The sequence below is a fragment of the Aplysia californica genome, unplaced genomic scaffold, assembly GCF_000002075.1.
Source record: "Aplysia californica isolate F4 #8 unplaced genomic scaffold, AplCal3.0 scaffold00361, whole genome shotgun sequence".
NCBI classification, from domain to species: domain Eukaryota; kingdom Metazoa; phylum Mollusca; class Gastropoda; order Aplysiida; family Aplysiidae; genus Aplysia; species Aplysia californica.
Window position 1 is genome coordinate 409,779 of NW_004797631.1, and position 15,267 is coordinate 425,045.

General features: G+C 40.5%; 1 protein-coding gene across 1 annotated transcript; it reads left to right on the top strand.

Annotated features, from left to right (window-relative positions):
- Positions 1–298: 298 nt before the first annotated feature.
- On the top strand, positions 299–14,599 carry LOC101848218 (serum paraoxonase/arylesterase 2; the record flags this gene model as incomplete). Its single annotated transcript, XM_013085275.2, is given in 8 exon segments — positions 299–417; positions 2,318–2,453; positions 3,247–3,317; positions 3,881–3,936; positions 5,980–6,184; positions 10,452–10,578; positions 12,492–12,698; positions 14,518–14,599. Coding segments are annotated over 7 exon segments (813 nt in total), but the record flags the coding sequence as incomplete, so codon positions are not given.
- Positions 14,600–15,267: the final 668 nt, after the last annotated feature.

Here is a 15,267-nt window from a genome sequence, read left to right on the forward strand (position 1 = left end):
TTTATTGAATCATACAAATCGACAAGAAGATAGAATACTAGATCTATCATGCAATTGTCGTTCACTTGCAGTGAAAGCTTTTTTTTTTTTTTAAAAGATGAATACAATTAAGGTTACCAAATTAACTGGTTATCCGATGCTGATATCATGTCCACTTTTTAATTTTAATTTTCTTTTTTTAAATTTCAAATTCAGAAATTATTATTACAAAACTATTTTAAAATTGCGAACAGATTGAGATATATGCTAGTGACAGCATAACCATACTGCTGGATACTGCTAGTTACTACAACCTGACTATTCGATTGTGAAGTATCAGAATCATTGACTGCAGTGTATGCTCTTCGCTGATGAGTTGATAATTATACGGATGATGCAGAATGACATTATCTCTAGATCTACCCCCAGTGGCGTTTGGTACTTCAATAGCTTTAGCTGTTGACCTTTATGCATTGCTACGAAAATGAATCCATTCATTGTTTTCGATTTCCTTGTGTTCCATTGGAATTGATTCCAGTTCGAGGAAGCAAGAACTGCCAAGCCAAAGCCAAACAAAGCATCAATCACAGCTGCACAGTTTAGTATTAGAAATTGATGTTGTAATATAATTGGAGTTCAGACCTCTCTGTTATCGCTGTTATAGTGATATCCTTAGTGCGTGTTTGTGGTACATGTTTTGCAGTTTTCTGTTTAATGATTGATGAGTCACTTTGTTGGAAGTAGATCTAGATATAGATCTCTACTCTAGATGTAGTTTCTGTCAAGATCTGGTTGGGTGCAACATGTAGATCTAGATTCTAGTGCAGAGAGCACCTACTAGCACACCTCTGTGATTGGCCCAAATATAGATGATGTACTTCCACCTTCTATTTTTGTCGTCTTCCGGGGTTTTCCCCATGACTCTTGGGTTTCCCTTGCCCGTTGACTAGATCTCACAGTGTTTGCTTTTTTTTGTATTATTATTGGCCGTCGTTATTCGGACTCGAGTCCGAATAACATTATTTCATATTCGGACTCGAGTCCGAATAAAAAAAATTATTATTCGGACTCGAGTCCGAATATGAAAAAATGTTATTCGGACTCAGGTCCGGAAAAAAGGAAGTGTCTTCGTTATCTACGTCAAGACTATCTTATTATTGTAATAATGATCAGTTGCCGGGGGGAAAAAGACTGACGCGTATGCGACGTTCAAAGCCCGGACCGATAGTGCCCCCCCCCCCCCCCAACCATCCTCCCCGACACGCACACAGCCACACGTGTGCAGGCCGCCCATCCGACCCCGACACACGCTAACGAGCCATCTTTAATTTCTTCTGATGACCTCTTGACAAATAAACATTTATTAGAAGAGCTATAACTTTTCAGGCGGGCCTCAAATTCATCATTTAAGATTAAAACTCGGCTCCTGCACAAAACGCCTTTTTGCCCGAAGTGATCCCGGTCTCTACCCAGCCTGAGGCGAGTCACGAGTGAGGCAGGACAGGAAGCCGGATTCACGAGTCACAGGAAGTCGGAAGTGATGTCATGCTGGACAAGAATCAGAGTCATAATAACATTTTTTCATATTCGGACTCGAGTCCGAATAATCACTTCGATTATTATTTGTGTTACATACATATATATCTTTTATAAACAATCTCAGCAATTCTCGTTCCGTAAAATTCTACACACACACAAGGACGTGGGCACACACGCACGCTCGCACACACACACATAAGCGCACGTGCGCACATGCACACACACACACACTCACACACAGCCCAAGCAGTTGGTGATGAAACCTAGTGACGTAGCCCATCGCGCGCTAAGCGTCAAAGCGGGTCCACCACGGTGAGATCTAGTCTACTGACGTGGGAATCCCCGGAAGATGACAAAAACAGATGGCAGAAATACATCATCTATATTTGGGCCAGTCACAGAGGTGGGCTAGGTGCTTGCTGTAGCTTCATGTGTTGGGTGCTGCTAAAATGCTTTTCTAAAAAAAGGGACACTACATTCAGTGATGTAGAATTCCATTCTGTGAAAGTAATGATGTTGTCAGCTAATGGGCTACATTCAATCCTTGTTGAGCAGTATGTTATTTACTCTGAGCAGAAAAATAGGCTGCAATCAGACTTATCTGATTATCTGACTTAATGGTGACAATATTTTGTTTTTGTACTGAATGGGAGTAACTTCGCACTTTGATTGTTTTCATATAACACAAGATCAGCCAATGGAAGTTATAATTTATATTACATACAAGACCCAATTCCATGAACCTTTCAATGTATTGCCTGTACACTTATTGAACACAAAATCTGTTTTTATATTTTAGGTAAACTGGATCAACAAAGAAACATTTGAAATAGGGTGGTGCGTGTGTAGTGTACAGTAAAACATCGCACCATGTCGTGGAAGATTGCAGGTTGCAGCATATTGCTGTTTGTACTGCAGCACATTGTACGAGTCATGTAAGTTGGAAGCTTCTTGTCTTTGTCTTGTTTGGTATACACTCTGCCTCTCATTCCTCTTTGTCTTGTTTTAGTAGGTGATTAATTGGTGTTCTGGTGTGGTTTGCGTCTTACTTCCTATCAAACATATATGTTCATGCTATCTCTCCTCCTTTTTTGTACGTATGTTACTCTCTTGTATCAATCTCTAATCTTCATCACCTAAATGACCTAACTGTGTTGCAAGTACAGTAAAACTTAAAACTTCTGCCAGTCAGTATCATTTTTACGTGAAAGTCCCCTTCTTTATCAATCACTGTTGTCTCAAATGCTTGTAGCAGATTAATTTTGACCAACAAGTAAATTTTCTTTTAATTTCATGATTCTGTAGAGCTTTTGGAAAGTCAAAAATAGAGATTTTGATAAGAAAATCACAAATAATATCATTTTAGATTCATTATCTTTAATGAAAGCCGTCTTTTTGTCAATCTTTACAAGCAGCAATGTTTTTGTTGTTAATGGTAAATGTGATACACATTTGTTTACCTACAGTGGAGTCCGCTAATCGAAATCTGGGGGACCACCAGATTATATTGGTGTGCTTTTGATCCAGGGAGATTGCTGAAACAAAACAATTATAACAATAGAAGGAAATTCTATTTTCTTTCAGTTTATCGCTGTTTTTGGATTACACTGTGTTCTGTTGAAGTGGAATCCACGGTAATCTAGTTTCGTTGTGTTGGTATTTTGTGGGGTTTGTTCTTAAAGTTCTTTGGATCAAACATTTCTGAAACTGCCCGTGTGATCATTTCAGCTACTCATTCGGCTACCACCTGCACTACTATCAACATTATCCAGGGCCCTGTCAGCAGGTGGAGGGGATTGGTAAGGACCTTACTGAACCTTACAGTAAATCAGCATGAATCACTTATCATTTAATGAGAACATTCTCTACTCTGTACTCGATTTAAAAGTTGTTGATGTTATAAACATGTTATAATAGACTGCATATATATATAGCTGTAATTGTCTTTTGAAAATATTATGTACTGCATGTGTTTTTTTTATGTTGACAATGCAGGCAAAGCATAAAAGCTTTGATCTCTATTTTTTTGTGGTTAATATCTATTTTTATAAAAATTATTTGTATGTCAGGGGTGGGAGGAATTTAACTATAATTATTGTGTGTGTATCTGTTTGCACCTATATATAATATATATGTTAGTGTGTGTGTGTGTGTGTGTGTATGAGTGAGAGATTTTGTTGACAAAGTGCATGTGTGTGTGTTGTGTTGAAGAGTGCCTGTGTTTGTCTTTGTTTTGACCATGCTGCAACGAATTTCTCTTTGTAGAGATCATTAAATTGTTATTTTTATCTTATTTCATAGTTAAGAGTTGTTTTTATGGCTCCTTACATTTCTTTCCCCATTCACATATTTTATTCTTTAGATTTGGGCTCGGCAAGTTTATATACTCTTCCAGATGGGCTCACGCTGATTACTTCGGTGAGTTGTCAACATGAAGAGTGCTGACAAAATGAGTTACTTCTCGGATTCGGGCATTCTTGAACACGCGTCATTTTGTGGGGTTTTCAATGCTCTCAACCCATTAAAATTTGGTTTAGAAGTCCCATGAGAGAAAGTAGTGAAATTCAGATATTCATATACCTCTTTAATATGCTTCTAGTGTTAATAAACCAAAAATGACAAGTTTTTACAAATTACAAGTATGAAATGATAAAGGACATGTTATACTTAAAGAACATCGCATCAATAGTAGAAAATCTACATTTTTTACGTCAGTATTGATTTTTTGGCCAATACAGTAGAACACGGCTATAACGTGACCTTTAGTTCCGTACTTGTTTGTTTGCTCTTGTCTTTGTAAAATCCACTTTCAGCTTTTGATCTGTTGAAATACTGAATACTTCAGAGAGACATCATTGTATAGTACTCGTCAAAATAGTGAAATCAAAGAAACCTGCATTTTTCCCACCCACTAGCAATTTTAATGTTTCTTTGTTTATTTTTTTTTTTTCTGCTTAACACATTTTATTCGCCCAAAAATTGCTGAGCTCCTGATTCCACTGCGTCGTGACATAATTGTAATATTTGTCATGACGCTGCGGAATCAGATGATGATCTTAAATTTTTTCTGGCATATGGTTGTTTTTTTTGGTGTAAAATCTTAAAGCCTGTTCTTTCGCCTTCCATTAAGAGTTAACATTGGACTCGTGTCTTACCTCACATAGGGTTACCTTTAATTCCTGTTGGGCTTGTGTCCCATGGGTGCTTTATAGGTCAGTAGACATCATGTTGGAGTATGGAGGAGGGGATGGCCCTGGTTTGAATCCCAGAATGGGCATTCTTGAACTCGCTTCATTTTGTGGGGTTTTCAAGACTCTCAACACATTACAATTTGGTTTAGTAGTCCTATGAGAGAAAGTAGTGAAATTCAGATATCATACTTCTTCAATAAATAATATCTCTGTTGGTGGAAATTGATAAATTCACCCTTATGTGAGAGGTCCAACTCATGAAAATGAAGATGAATTTCACTTTATTTTCTATTGTCCATATTTTGTCCATCAAAAGAAATTGTTAATTCCTCCCAGCCTGATTAGACCCTGTGACAGATGTATGCTATGTTTGACCCATGATAAGAGATATATGTTGACAATCTGTATTTTTACATAATGGAAACTTTATTTTAACAAATAGTTGTTTTATATAATGTGATGTGGGCCAATGGCCTTAACTCTTTATCTCCGGCAAGCAGTTCCCAGCGGCTCGCAGTCGGTACCTCTGTGCTGGTGAGCTGCTGACAGCGGCCCAGGCACGCTCCTTTACAACCATTTCGACATCAAATTACTTTTCGCCCATTGTCGAAAACAGATCTCTTTTATACCCCCCCGGGGCAGTGCCACGGACTGTAGTGTCTTTAGGCCATTTCCAAAGGGGGGACATTTCTCGTTCAAGATTAGTAGAATTGTAAATGGGTTGACTCATGTCACGCTCATAACTGTGCCTGATCTACTACAGGGAACTGTTGGTTTTTCTTTCCTGATCCTTACTATTGTCATTTTCCTCTACTTCTTTTGTATGTTTGTCACTCTCTTGTGACCTGCTATTTCCGGGGTGCCTTGATAGTCGAAGCAGACCTTGTGCTGTTGAAGCTAGAGAGGTGAGCTAGAGAAGTCTGATTCCCTGTAAAGACTTCTCTGTTGACACCCACCCCTTGACGTTCATATGACCTTATGCAGTTGCAAGCGCCGTAAAACCGTCTACTATAAAGAAGTAAAAAGATCTCTTTTATCAGGAGTTCATCCATTAGATGAAGAACTATCAAAATAGAATCACTTGTTTTGATTTAATGACCCATTTAGTTACGTTTTTGTCATGTTTAGATTTAGTACCAGGGGCCCGGCATAAAGGGTTTACCCCCCATGGAGATAAAGAGTTAAACACTGAATAAACTTACTTACTAAAGTGTTGATACAGACGTTAAACCCGTACACTTACTTTACTTGTTTGCATCCCGTGCCTCAGGGTTTCAGCATGAACCTGCTTTCCCCGAGCTACCAGGCTTTCTACGAGGAGAAGGGAGCTCGTGGCGGCGTGTACATGATGGATCTGAAGAACGCCAGCGGGGAACTAGCGCCCGTCCCTCTGTCTGTCGTCGCAGAGCACAGCGGGTTCAACCCGCAGTCTTTCCGTCCTCACGGGATTAGTGTGTGGCATGACCATGACAGTGGTGAGTGTGTGTGTTTGTTTTTGTGTGTTTGTGTAGGTGGGGCGGGAGGGGAGTGTTATTGTTTGTGTGTGTGGACATGTATAAAGAGGATCCAGGTTTTCTTGAACAGGTGTCTAAGAAAGTTACTGAGGATCAGATGGACAGACAGGGTCACCAATGTGGAAGTGTTAAGGAAAACAAGACAGATCCCAGTCAGAGATGAGGTAGGAAGAAGGCGGTGGCAATGGATTGGACATACTCTCAGGAAGTCAGGCAGCTGCATAACAAAGAAAGTTTTGGATTGGAACCCACAGGGCAAGAGATCAAGGGGAAGACCTCGTGGAACTTGGAGAAGAATCACAGAAATCGATGTACAGAAAAGTGGGAAGACATGGAATAACATCAAGAGGCTAGCCCAGGATAGAGAAAAGTGGGGGGTGTTTGTCCGTGGCCTATACCCTGGTGCAGGGTGAAAAAGGCAATGATGATGATGATGTGGACATGTTTGTGTGTGTTTGTGTACGTTTGGGTGTGTATGTGTGTGTGTGTATGTGTGAGTGTATGTGTTTGTGTTATATACCGTAAAATGTCATGGAGGCGAATGGTACAAGCAGAAATAGAAATGCCTTTGACCTCATGGAAACAGCTAGAAAAGGATGCACAGGACAGGCATTGCTGGAGAAATATTGTTGATGGCCTATGCTCCACTGGGAGTTAAAAAAGGGCCAAAGAGAGAGAGAGATAACGTACTCGGCTTGAATGTTCAATTTCGGAAGTCTGCTATCTAATTTAGTTATATTACCTCTTCAAAAGCTATATCTAAACCGTTCATGTATTTTAAGAAAGTACTTTCCACTATAAGTTCACTTTTCTGACGATTTTATACAGTGATTTAAAGTCAGTTTGCAATGTACGTTGTGAGAATAAAGAAGAATGATGAATAGTGATAGATTTACCATACCCCACACGGCTGTTAGGAAGCGGTACTTTAGTTCGCAGGCAGCCAGCGCGCCGCATCTTGTAATCTGACCCCGGTCACCGGGTCATGAACTCGTAGCCAGGGGAATCCCCGAGCCCCGCTGACAGTGTTGTTCTTTTCATTTTTAGGAGAATTAAACTCGCAAAATACGCCGATCGGTGACTTTGCCGTCTTTTTATTTTGTCCGTTTGGAACAAGAGGGAACTTCTACACTCACTGAGAAAGATGCAAAATTGTAGGAAATAACGATAGATATATACAGCGTTCCTAAAATGGCTCATATTTTAACATTGCCCTTGGGGGGTGTATATTTTAAAATCAAAATTTCAATCAAACAAAACTGAAACAATACTTCAAATTCACATAAAATGCATCAGAAAGGGTCAAATATCAAAACTCACTTTGCTGTTCTTTTGGGAAGGCCACGGTCTTGGAGTGGTGAAGGGTTGATTACACTGTCACCTTTTTTTTCTTTGTCGGAGGCACGTTTGACAAAAGTTCGGGGTTTAACATCAGGTGCTGAGATTGCATGATAACTTTTAGCTGTTGTTCGGTATTACGTATCCCAGCTCCTCTTCTCTCCAGCTTTGCCACAGAAGCATGGATAAGTTCACCACCCTGTTCCCAATGTAAAGCTAGACCAAACCCATATGTTTGTATCCACGGGATGCAGTGGTTTTCTAGAATGTGGTGTTTGGGAAGTACCTTTTCACTAAAGTGTCTCCTGTAGAATGACATGTGAGTTTTGATGCATGTTTCAATGTGTGGTAGTCTGTCTTTTGACACTGGTTGGCCGTGTGAGATGTGGATGTGAACGTCCCTAAATGCGTTGTTTAACTGATTGAATTTTTCTCTGAGAGTGTAAGCGGTGTCAATTATGTTTTGGTTGTGGGTGTTTTCTAATGTTTCTTTTACAATGAATGCTGTGAGGTCTTTATAAACACGACTCATAATGTATTTGTGGCAGTAATTCCCAATGAAAGAGCGGCTATTAAGTATTATATGCCTGCTGTGTGATGTTGTGTGAGTCAAGTATGGCATCTAAATGAGAACAGATAGGGCCAGTCCTAGGGCTAAGGGGTTCGTGCTCTAACTCAGACAACTCGTCTTCTTTCCCTGTCAGTTGTTTTTGAAAGTTAGCTCTCTCCTCTTCAGAGTCAGAAAGCACTACGCAACCTTCTAATTGCCTAATCTCCCCATTTAGTTCCTCCCACGACTCCAGTTGTTTTTTCCTCCATATTATGTGCGTAGTGACGACGAAACCCCTTTAAAGTCTTCCTCTGATTGCTCACTTAGCTGTATGTCTATTGTGTGTGTCGCTGTCTCCAGCAAAGGATGGTGGTTCAGAACTATACCCAAAAGGATATGAAGGTATGGTGGGGCTACTTTAACGGGTTCAATGTTTATTAGTGGGAGGTGTAAACTATTGTGAAAACTAGAGACATTTTTCTTTAGGCCATGGCCATATTTTTTTAAACGATTGTGATCGCGTTTCAAAGTTTCCAAAGAACGAGGCAGGAAATATTGTTGTTGACGTGGGGTTTATGCTAACACCAAAGGCCAAGAGAATGTCCGACGCAAACATAGAACACTGCAGGGGTCGCCTTTTCTGTGCCTTCTGCTTGACTGACAGTGTTCTGCCACCACAAGTTCTGCAAAGTTCGTGTAGCTTTTGAAAATGTGAATCCTCTGTATGTTTCTCCATTTCTTAACTGGGCTAAAATATTCCAAAAATTCGATAAGAAAAATGTTGAAAAAATAACGCGATAAATAAGAACAGAAATGAAAGATCACAATCCGAGTGAATCACGGGGGAGGGGGTACCTTTTAAAAAAAATCATATAAAATCACACATTCATTTCCCAGAAATAGAACTTGCTCACACAGTTCAAGTATTGCTGTCTCAAGTGAAGCACAGAAATCTGAGTGAAAATTTGAGTTTGTCTTTTGAGATAATAAACTCCAAAATGGAATATAATTCAAAATGCATCTTTAGTTGAACAAAACGCTTGTCCTGCAAAGCGCTTAAATGCTATAACACCAGTGAGATTTCCGGAGCGAAAGTGGGATCGTCTTGTTAGTCTTAAGACTATCTTTAAAATGAGATTTTAAACAAGCTTCTAGGTTTATCAGATCGGGAGAAATAACGAGGGAAAGTGATACGAAAATTACCAGAATCGAGTTACGCAGGCACGGCGGCGGACATCGCTATCGTCACGGTTGTTAAGCACGAGGGTGGCCAACTGACACTGATTTATTACCTTCGCGCGGGAGGTCAGACCGGGGTTCGGCCACCAGCTAAAGTACCACTTTCAGTGGGGTTTTAACAGCCGTGCCCAGAATGCAACATTATCAGCTACAGTGAGAGGGCAAGTTTTTCTCAAGTACTTGTAAAAATGTCAATTTTGCGGTCAGTGGGTGAAAGAGATAGATTTTAGTCAAAACCCAATGAATTGTCTGTGTGTTACTACTTATATTTGTAACCTAACATTGACAACACACTCTACGGAACTTTACAGCAACTGCAGCAAACCTGATCGTATCACTACATAGCTTTGGACAGAAGGGCAAGAGCCCAGCTGTTGTTGGGTCGAAAACAACAACAACAACAATATATCTTTGTAAAGCACTCAGAGCCTGTGTTCTTCAATCGGGGTACAGCGCTAATGTCGTATACATGTATTATTGTTTTTTGTTGAATGGTTTCTTGAGAAAATGATAAATCAATCTTCTGCCATTCTTCTACAAATATTGCTTTTTAGTTGTTGGTTTTTTTGTGTGTTTTTCTTTAAACATCTGTCGAAGTTGGAGATCCTGTAATAGCCTACAACAGAGGTTCCAGATACGATTCTGTCAGGCAGCTACATTGTGTTTGTGGTGAACCAGTTAGTCGACAGGGGTTCTAGAAATGATTCTGTGTGGGTGTTTTACGGGTGCTCTGGTGCGGTTTGCTCCTTCTTTCCTATCAAACATCTGTCGTCCTGATCTCTTCTTCGTTGGTGGTTGGCGGGTGCCCTGGTGTGGTTTGCTTCGTCTTTCCTATCAAACATCTATCGTCTTTATCTCCCCTTCTTCTTTTTTATGTTTGTTTCTCTCTTGTAACACCTCTAATCCTCTGGCGCTCATATGACCTTATGCAGTTGCGAGCGCTGTAAAACCTCTACTAAAACTAAAAAACTGATCTCTCCTTCTTTTTTGTGTTTGTTACTCTCTTGTAACATCTCTGATCTTTGACTTTTATATGACCTTATTGTGCTGCAAGTGCCGTAAAATTCTTTCTAAAACAAACTGTTCTGTCTGTCTTTTCAGGCCGCTACATCGTGTTTGTGGTGAACCACCCCGTGAGGGAAGTGGACAGAGTGGAAAAGTTTGTCCTGGACCGAGGCAACGGCACCCTCCTCCATGTGAAGACGTACACCAGCCCCAAACTGAGGAGGTAGGAGTGTGGTCATTACTTTAACCCTTTGAGGCATGACTCTGCTGACCTGAGAATACCCCCTGCCCAGCCATTCTAAGGAAATTTCACATGGGTCACAACAATTTATAGACCAGACAACAAATACGTCACGCACAATATCAAAATATCCACACAGAAACTAATCAGAGTTGCCTTCCTCACATCTAGAGCTAGTAGTTTTTTTGCACATACGTTTAAGCCTAGTAGGGCCTGGCTCAGACTAACTTGGATCAGGCTACGCATCGATAAAGTTCCGGACGGGTCAGAGGGTTTTTCAGGCTCTAAGGGTTAAAAGTATGTGTCAGGACGTGAAGGAATCAGGCGCTCGTCAATTTTTGTGCATGTGGAGTTATTGGTATCATCTTGAAGCTGGTTCATTTATCTTGCTTTTGATGAAAAAAATACCCATATATATATATACTTAAGCAGAAGTGAAGATATTTCAATTTGTGATTGAAAGGTAAGTTCACTTGGTTTCAGCGGTAAAAATAGCGAGAAAATGGCCTCCAAAGTTTGGTAACTTTAATAGCTAAAGAGTCCTTGAAAACTGAAAAATTACATATTTTCAGCTTTTAATGGTTTTTCAATTTAATTCACATGGAAATGTGTTTTTATTTGGACATAAAAGGGTTGAACAAAAAACCAAAAATTTTATGAAAATTGCGAAACTGGTGGGAAAATGCCTGTTTCTCCAACTTTTTTATTTTGACGAGCACCTGATTTCACCACGATGCCTCACATTTGCTCTATAGGTGGATTGTACATGAAGTAAAGGAGGCGGGGGGGGGGGGGGGGGGAGTGAAATAGTTGTTGGGGTTGTTAGAGGGTGTGGTGCACTGTTGCTCTGTACCTGCCTGAGATGGGCTGCAGCCAGTGGTGGAAGATGGAAAGGATTATGAAGCATACTACCATCTTTACTTTACTTTTACTTACTTTTCTTGTACTTTTTTCTTCCGCTTGTACTGGTGGGTGTTGCGGGGAGATACAGTGGTCTGTCTGAAGCAAAGCGAGTGGCCTGTAGGAGGGACCTCCTGTGAGCTACCATCATCAGCTAAAAACTTACAGATTTTTTCATCATGTTTTTTATTGATATGACAGATATGTCCTTAACTTGAAACAATTGTCACCTGTCACCATGGTTGTGTTTGTCCATTGGTGTTGGCCAAAGGGCTAGAACTCGGACGGGGGCTCTCATGGCCTAGAGGTTAAGGTGTTCGCCTCTCATTCAAGGTCCCGAATTAGAATCCGTGTAGCAACGGAAACGTTTTCTTCTCTAAATGTGTCTCCTTTCACCTCCTTTCCATGGTCTATAGCAATGTTCTGTCGTCTGCTTTCATCTCCACTTTCTGCTCCCACCCCCTCACCTCCTTTTCCCTCTCCTCTGGGCTTCTGACTCTTTCTGCAGCCTTTCAACTGCTTCTGCCTGGCCTCTTCTTACTGCTGTCTTTCAGCCATTCCCCTAATCTTGTGGTAGGAAAGATCTGCACCAAAACCTTCTCGGACAAGGGTGAAAAATCTCAGAAGGCCCGTGTGCAAGTTGCGACAGTGAAAGATCCCATGGTGGTCTAAAAAAGGGTGAGGGTTAGGGTTAGGGTTAGGTCTCTTCTTTATTGTGTTTGTTGGGCTGGTCGCTCTTTACGGAAGTTCTTCCCAAATTTGTACTAAATGACCAGAATACTCTTCTTAGTACAGTAGAGAAACATGTGTTTGTGAAGGACATCACTCATTTAACCCTATCCCTACGTCGTGTTTTACTATAGTATCCATACGACGTGGGGAACTCTGTACCACCACTTCCAAAGAGGAAATTTACTTGTTAATCTGATCCGTACAACCCTCCCTCCTCCCCCTCTCCTCCCCTCCCTCCCTCCCTCCCCCCCCCCCACCCCCAGCCTGTACGACGTCCAGGCGGTGGGTGAGGACTCCTTCTACGTGAGCAACGTCCTGTACGAGCAGCGCTCCCGTTTCTTCATGCTGCTCGAGCTCTTCTCTCTCATGCCCTGGTCCTCCGTTGTGCTGTACCAGCCCGAGACAGGGTACAGTCAGGTGGTCAGCGGACTGACCAGTGCTACAGGACTATTGGTGTCTCCCTGTGGCTTGTGAGTGGAGGGTGGGTGAAAGGGAGGGGGGCAGGCGATTAGTATTGAGTGCTGATGTCACTGTATTGTTTGGGAAGGGAAGGGGGGAGGGGCTGACCAGTGTGGCTCGTTAGCGTGGTTGGGGGGGAGGGGGGAGGGAAACGAGGTGAAATTGACAAAGCTCATGGAAAATGATTACCAGTAGGTTTATAAAGAATTATTCAACCATCAGTTGTTATTTAAAAATAAATTTTAAGCAAGTGATTTTTTTGAAAAGATAGAAATTGCTTAACAACAAGATGTATTTTAATGTTCTTCCCTTTCAGAGATCTCTACAGTAGCAAAATTCCTTCATAATGTAAGCCATAATGGCACTGTATACCTTAGACTTTGGTCTTCCGTTTAGCTTTCTCCACCCTTGGAAAAAAAAAGTTGCAGAATGTCATTGTTAATTTTTCCTGTCTCAAATTATATAATAAAACTTTGCTTCCTATTGTAAAATAGCTAGGAACAGACTAGGAAGCAAAAAGTTAATGTATTGTGTTTTGTGTTAGTGAGAGTCCCTTAAACACTTGTGCCATTTTGAAGCTTGATTTATTTCCTTTGGATCTCCATAACACTTTTAATGGTCTTTAAGAACTCAAAGTGCTAAAATGCGGTAGCAAGCAAGGTCTGTTGCTTCTCTTTCTCCTTGAGTGTTAAAGGTTGTCATGAGTTCGTGATGGATGAACTATTTATTTATTACTTTTATTTATTTCATTACTTCTACTGCATGGACTTTATCAATCTGTGCCTTTTCATACCAGTTGAAATCACATAGACATTGTTAGATGTGAGAATTTTTATTATAACCTCATCTATAAGATGTTACTTGATCCAAAGATAAATGCTGCTGTACTAATGTAAACATTTAGTTATTAAAAGACGAAAATGAAAATAACTCAAATTTTATGCGAAGGTTTATACTTTCTTCTTTTTTCTTCTTCTCGATCTCATTACACTTGAAGTCCGGTATCTTTGTCACGCAGTCCGTATTACACTTTAACAGTCTTTACGAACAAAAAAATGTTGAAATGTGGTAGCTAGCAAGGATTATAACAACTTTTCTTCCTCCTTGGATTTTTTTTCTTTCTTCTTCTCGATCACATCATAACTTAAAGTTCAATATCTGTGTCTGTAAAGTCTTTAGGAACACAAAAGTGTTGAAATGTGGTAGCAAGCAAGATCTATAACTTCTCTTCCTCCTTGAATTTTTTTTTCTTTCTTCTTTGCCATTGCATCACACTTAAAGTCCAGCATCGTATCATATGTGAGGCATCGTGGTGAAATCTGGCGCTCGTCAATCTCATGAAATCGAAAATATTGGCATTTTCCCGCCGGTTTGACCACTTTTTTCTAATTTTTGTTTTTTGGCTCAACGCCTTTCTTGTCCATTTAGATAGATATTTTTTTGTGGATTTCACTGAAAAAACATTAACTAAATGCTCAACAAATGTAAATTTTCACTTTCCAAGATTCCTAAGCTTTGGAAATCAACAAGCTTTGGCCACCATTTTCTTGCTAATTTTGAACCAGGCGTCCACGAACACTTTCAATCGCAAATATCTCAACTTCTATTTAAGATAGATGTGTATTATTTACATAGAAACAAAGTCAGATGAACAATCTTTAATATAATACCAAAAACTTGGGATGCCCAAAAATTGACGAGCTGTCCTGCTCAGTCCTTCTGTTAGCCCGTACTTTGCCATAGTTTCTCCTGCACTGCCAGTTTGGCTAACCTTTATACTTGTGGTCTGAACGAGTTGGCGTGTGACAGTTGTTGTTGTGTTACTTTCAGGTTTGTGTACGTGCTCTCGTGTATGGGGGCGGAGATCCGCGTCTATCGTAGACAGGAGGACAACTCTCTTCTGCTTCAACAGGTACTGAGCGGAGTTACGTTTTAGCAAAAATAGATATTTCTCCTAACTTTGGTCGATGTTGGTGCTCACTTCTGATGCAGTAAAACATCGTTTTTCTTTTTTCAACAGGATTTTGGAAGAAAATATGTTTAATTTATTGGTAAGAAAAAAAGCATACATATACACTGTAGACGTATCACGTGTGTGTGTGTGTGTGTGTGTGTATGTATGTGTGTGTGTGTGTGTGTGTGTGTGTGTGTGTGTGTGTGTGTGTGTGTGTGTGTGTGTTGAAACACCAAACCAACGTTTCAATGTCTGAACAACAAAGATTCATCTCATCTTATTTTGAATTATATGATCTTATCATATCTTTCCGTATTCCACTTTACATTACCATTCCTTACCTTACCTTATTTCACTTCACCACACCCCTCCCCACCCCACCTTCCCACTCCACCCTCACCCTACCTCCCCTCACCCACCCCACCACACCCACTTCACCCACCTCACTGCTCCTCGCCCCACCCCCGTGGGTGGTTGACGGGTGCTCTGGTGTGGTTTGCTTCTTCATTCCTATCAAACATCTATCGGCTTTATCTCTTTGTTACTCTCTTGTAACACCTCCTCTCTTCTGCACTTATATGACCTTATTGTTTTGCAAGTTCCGTAAAACATTTACTAAAACTAAA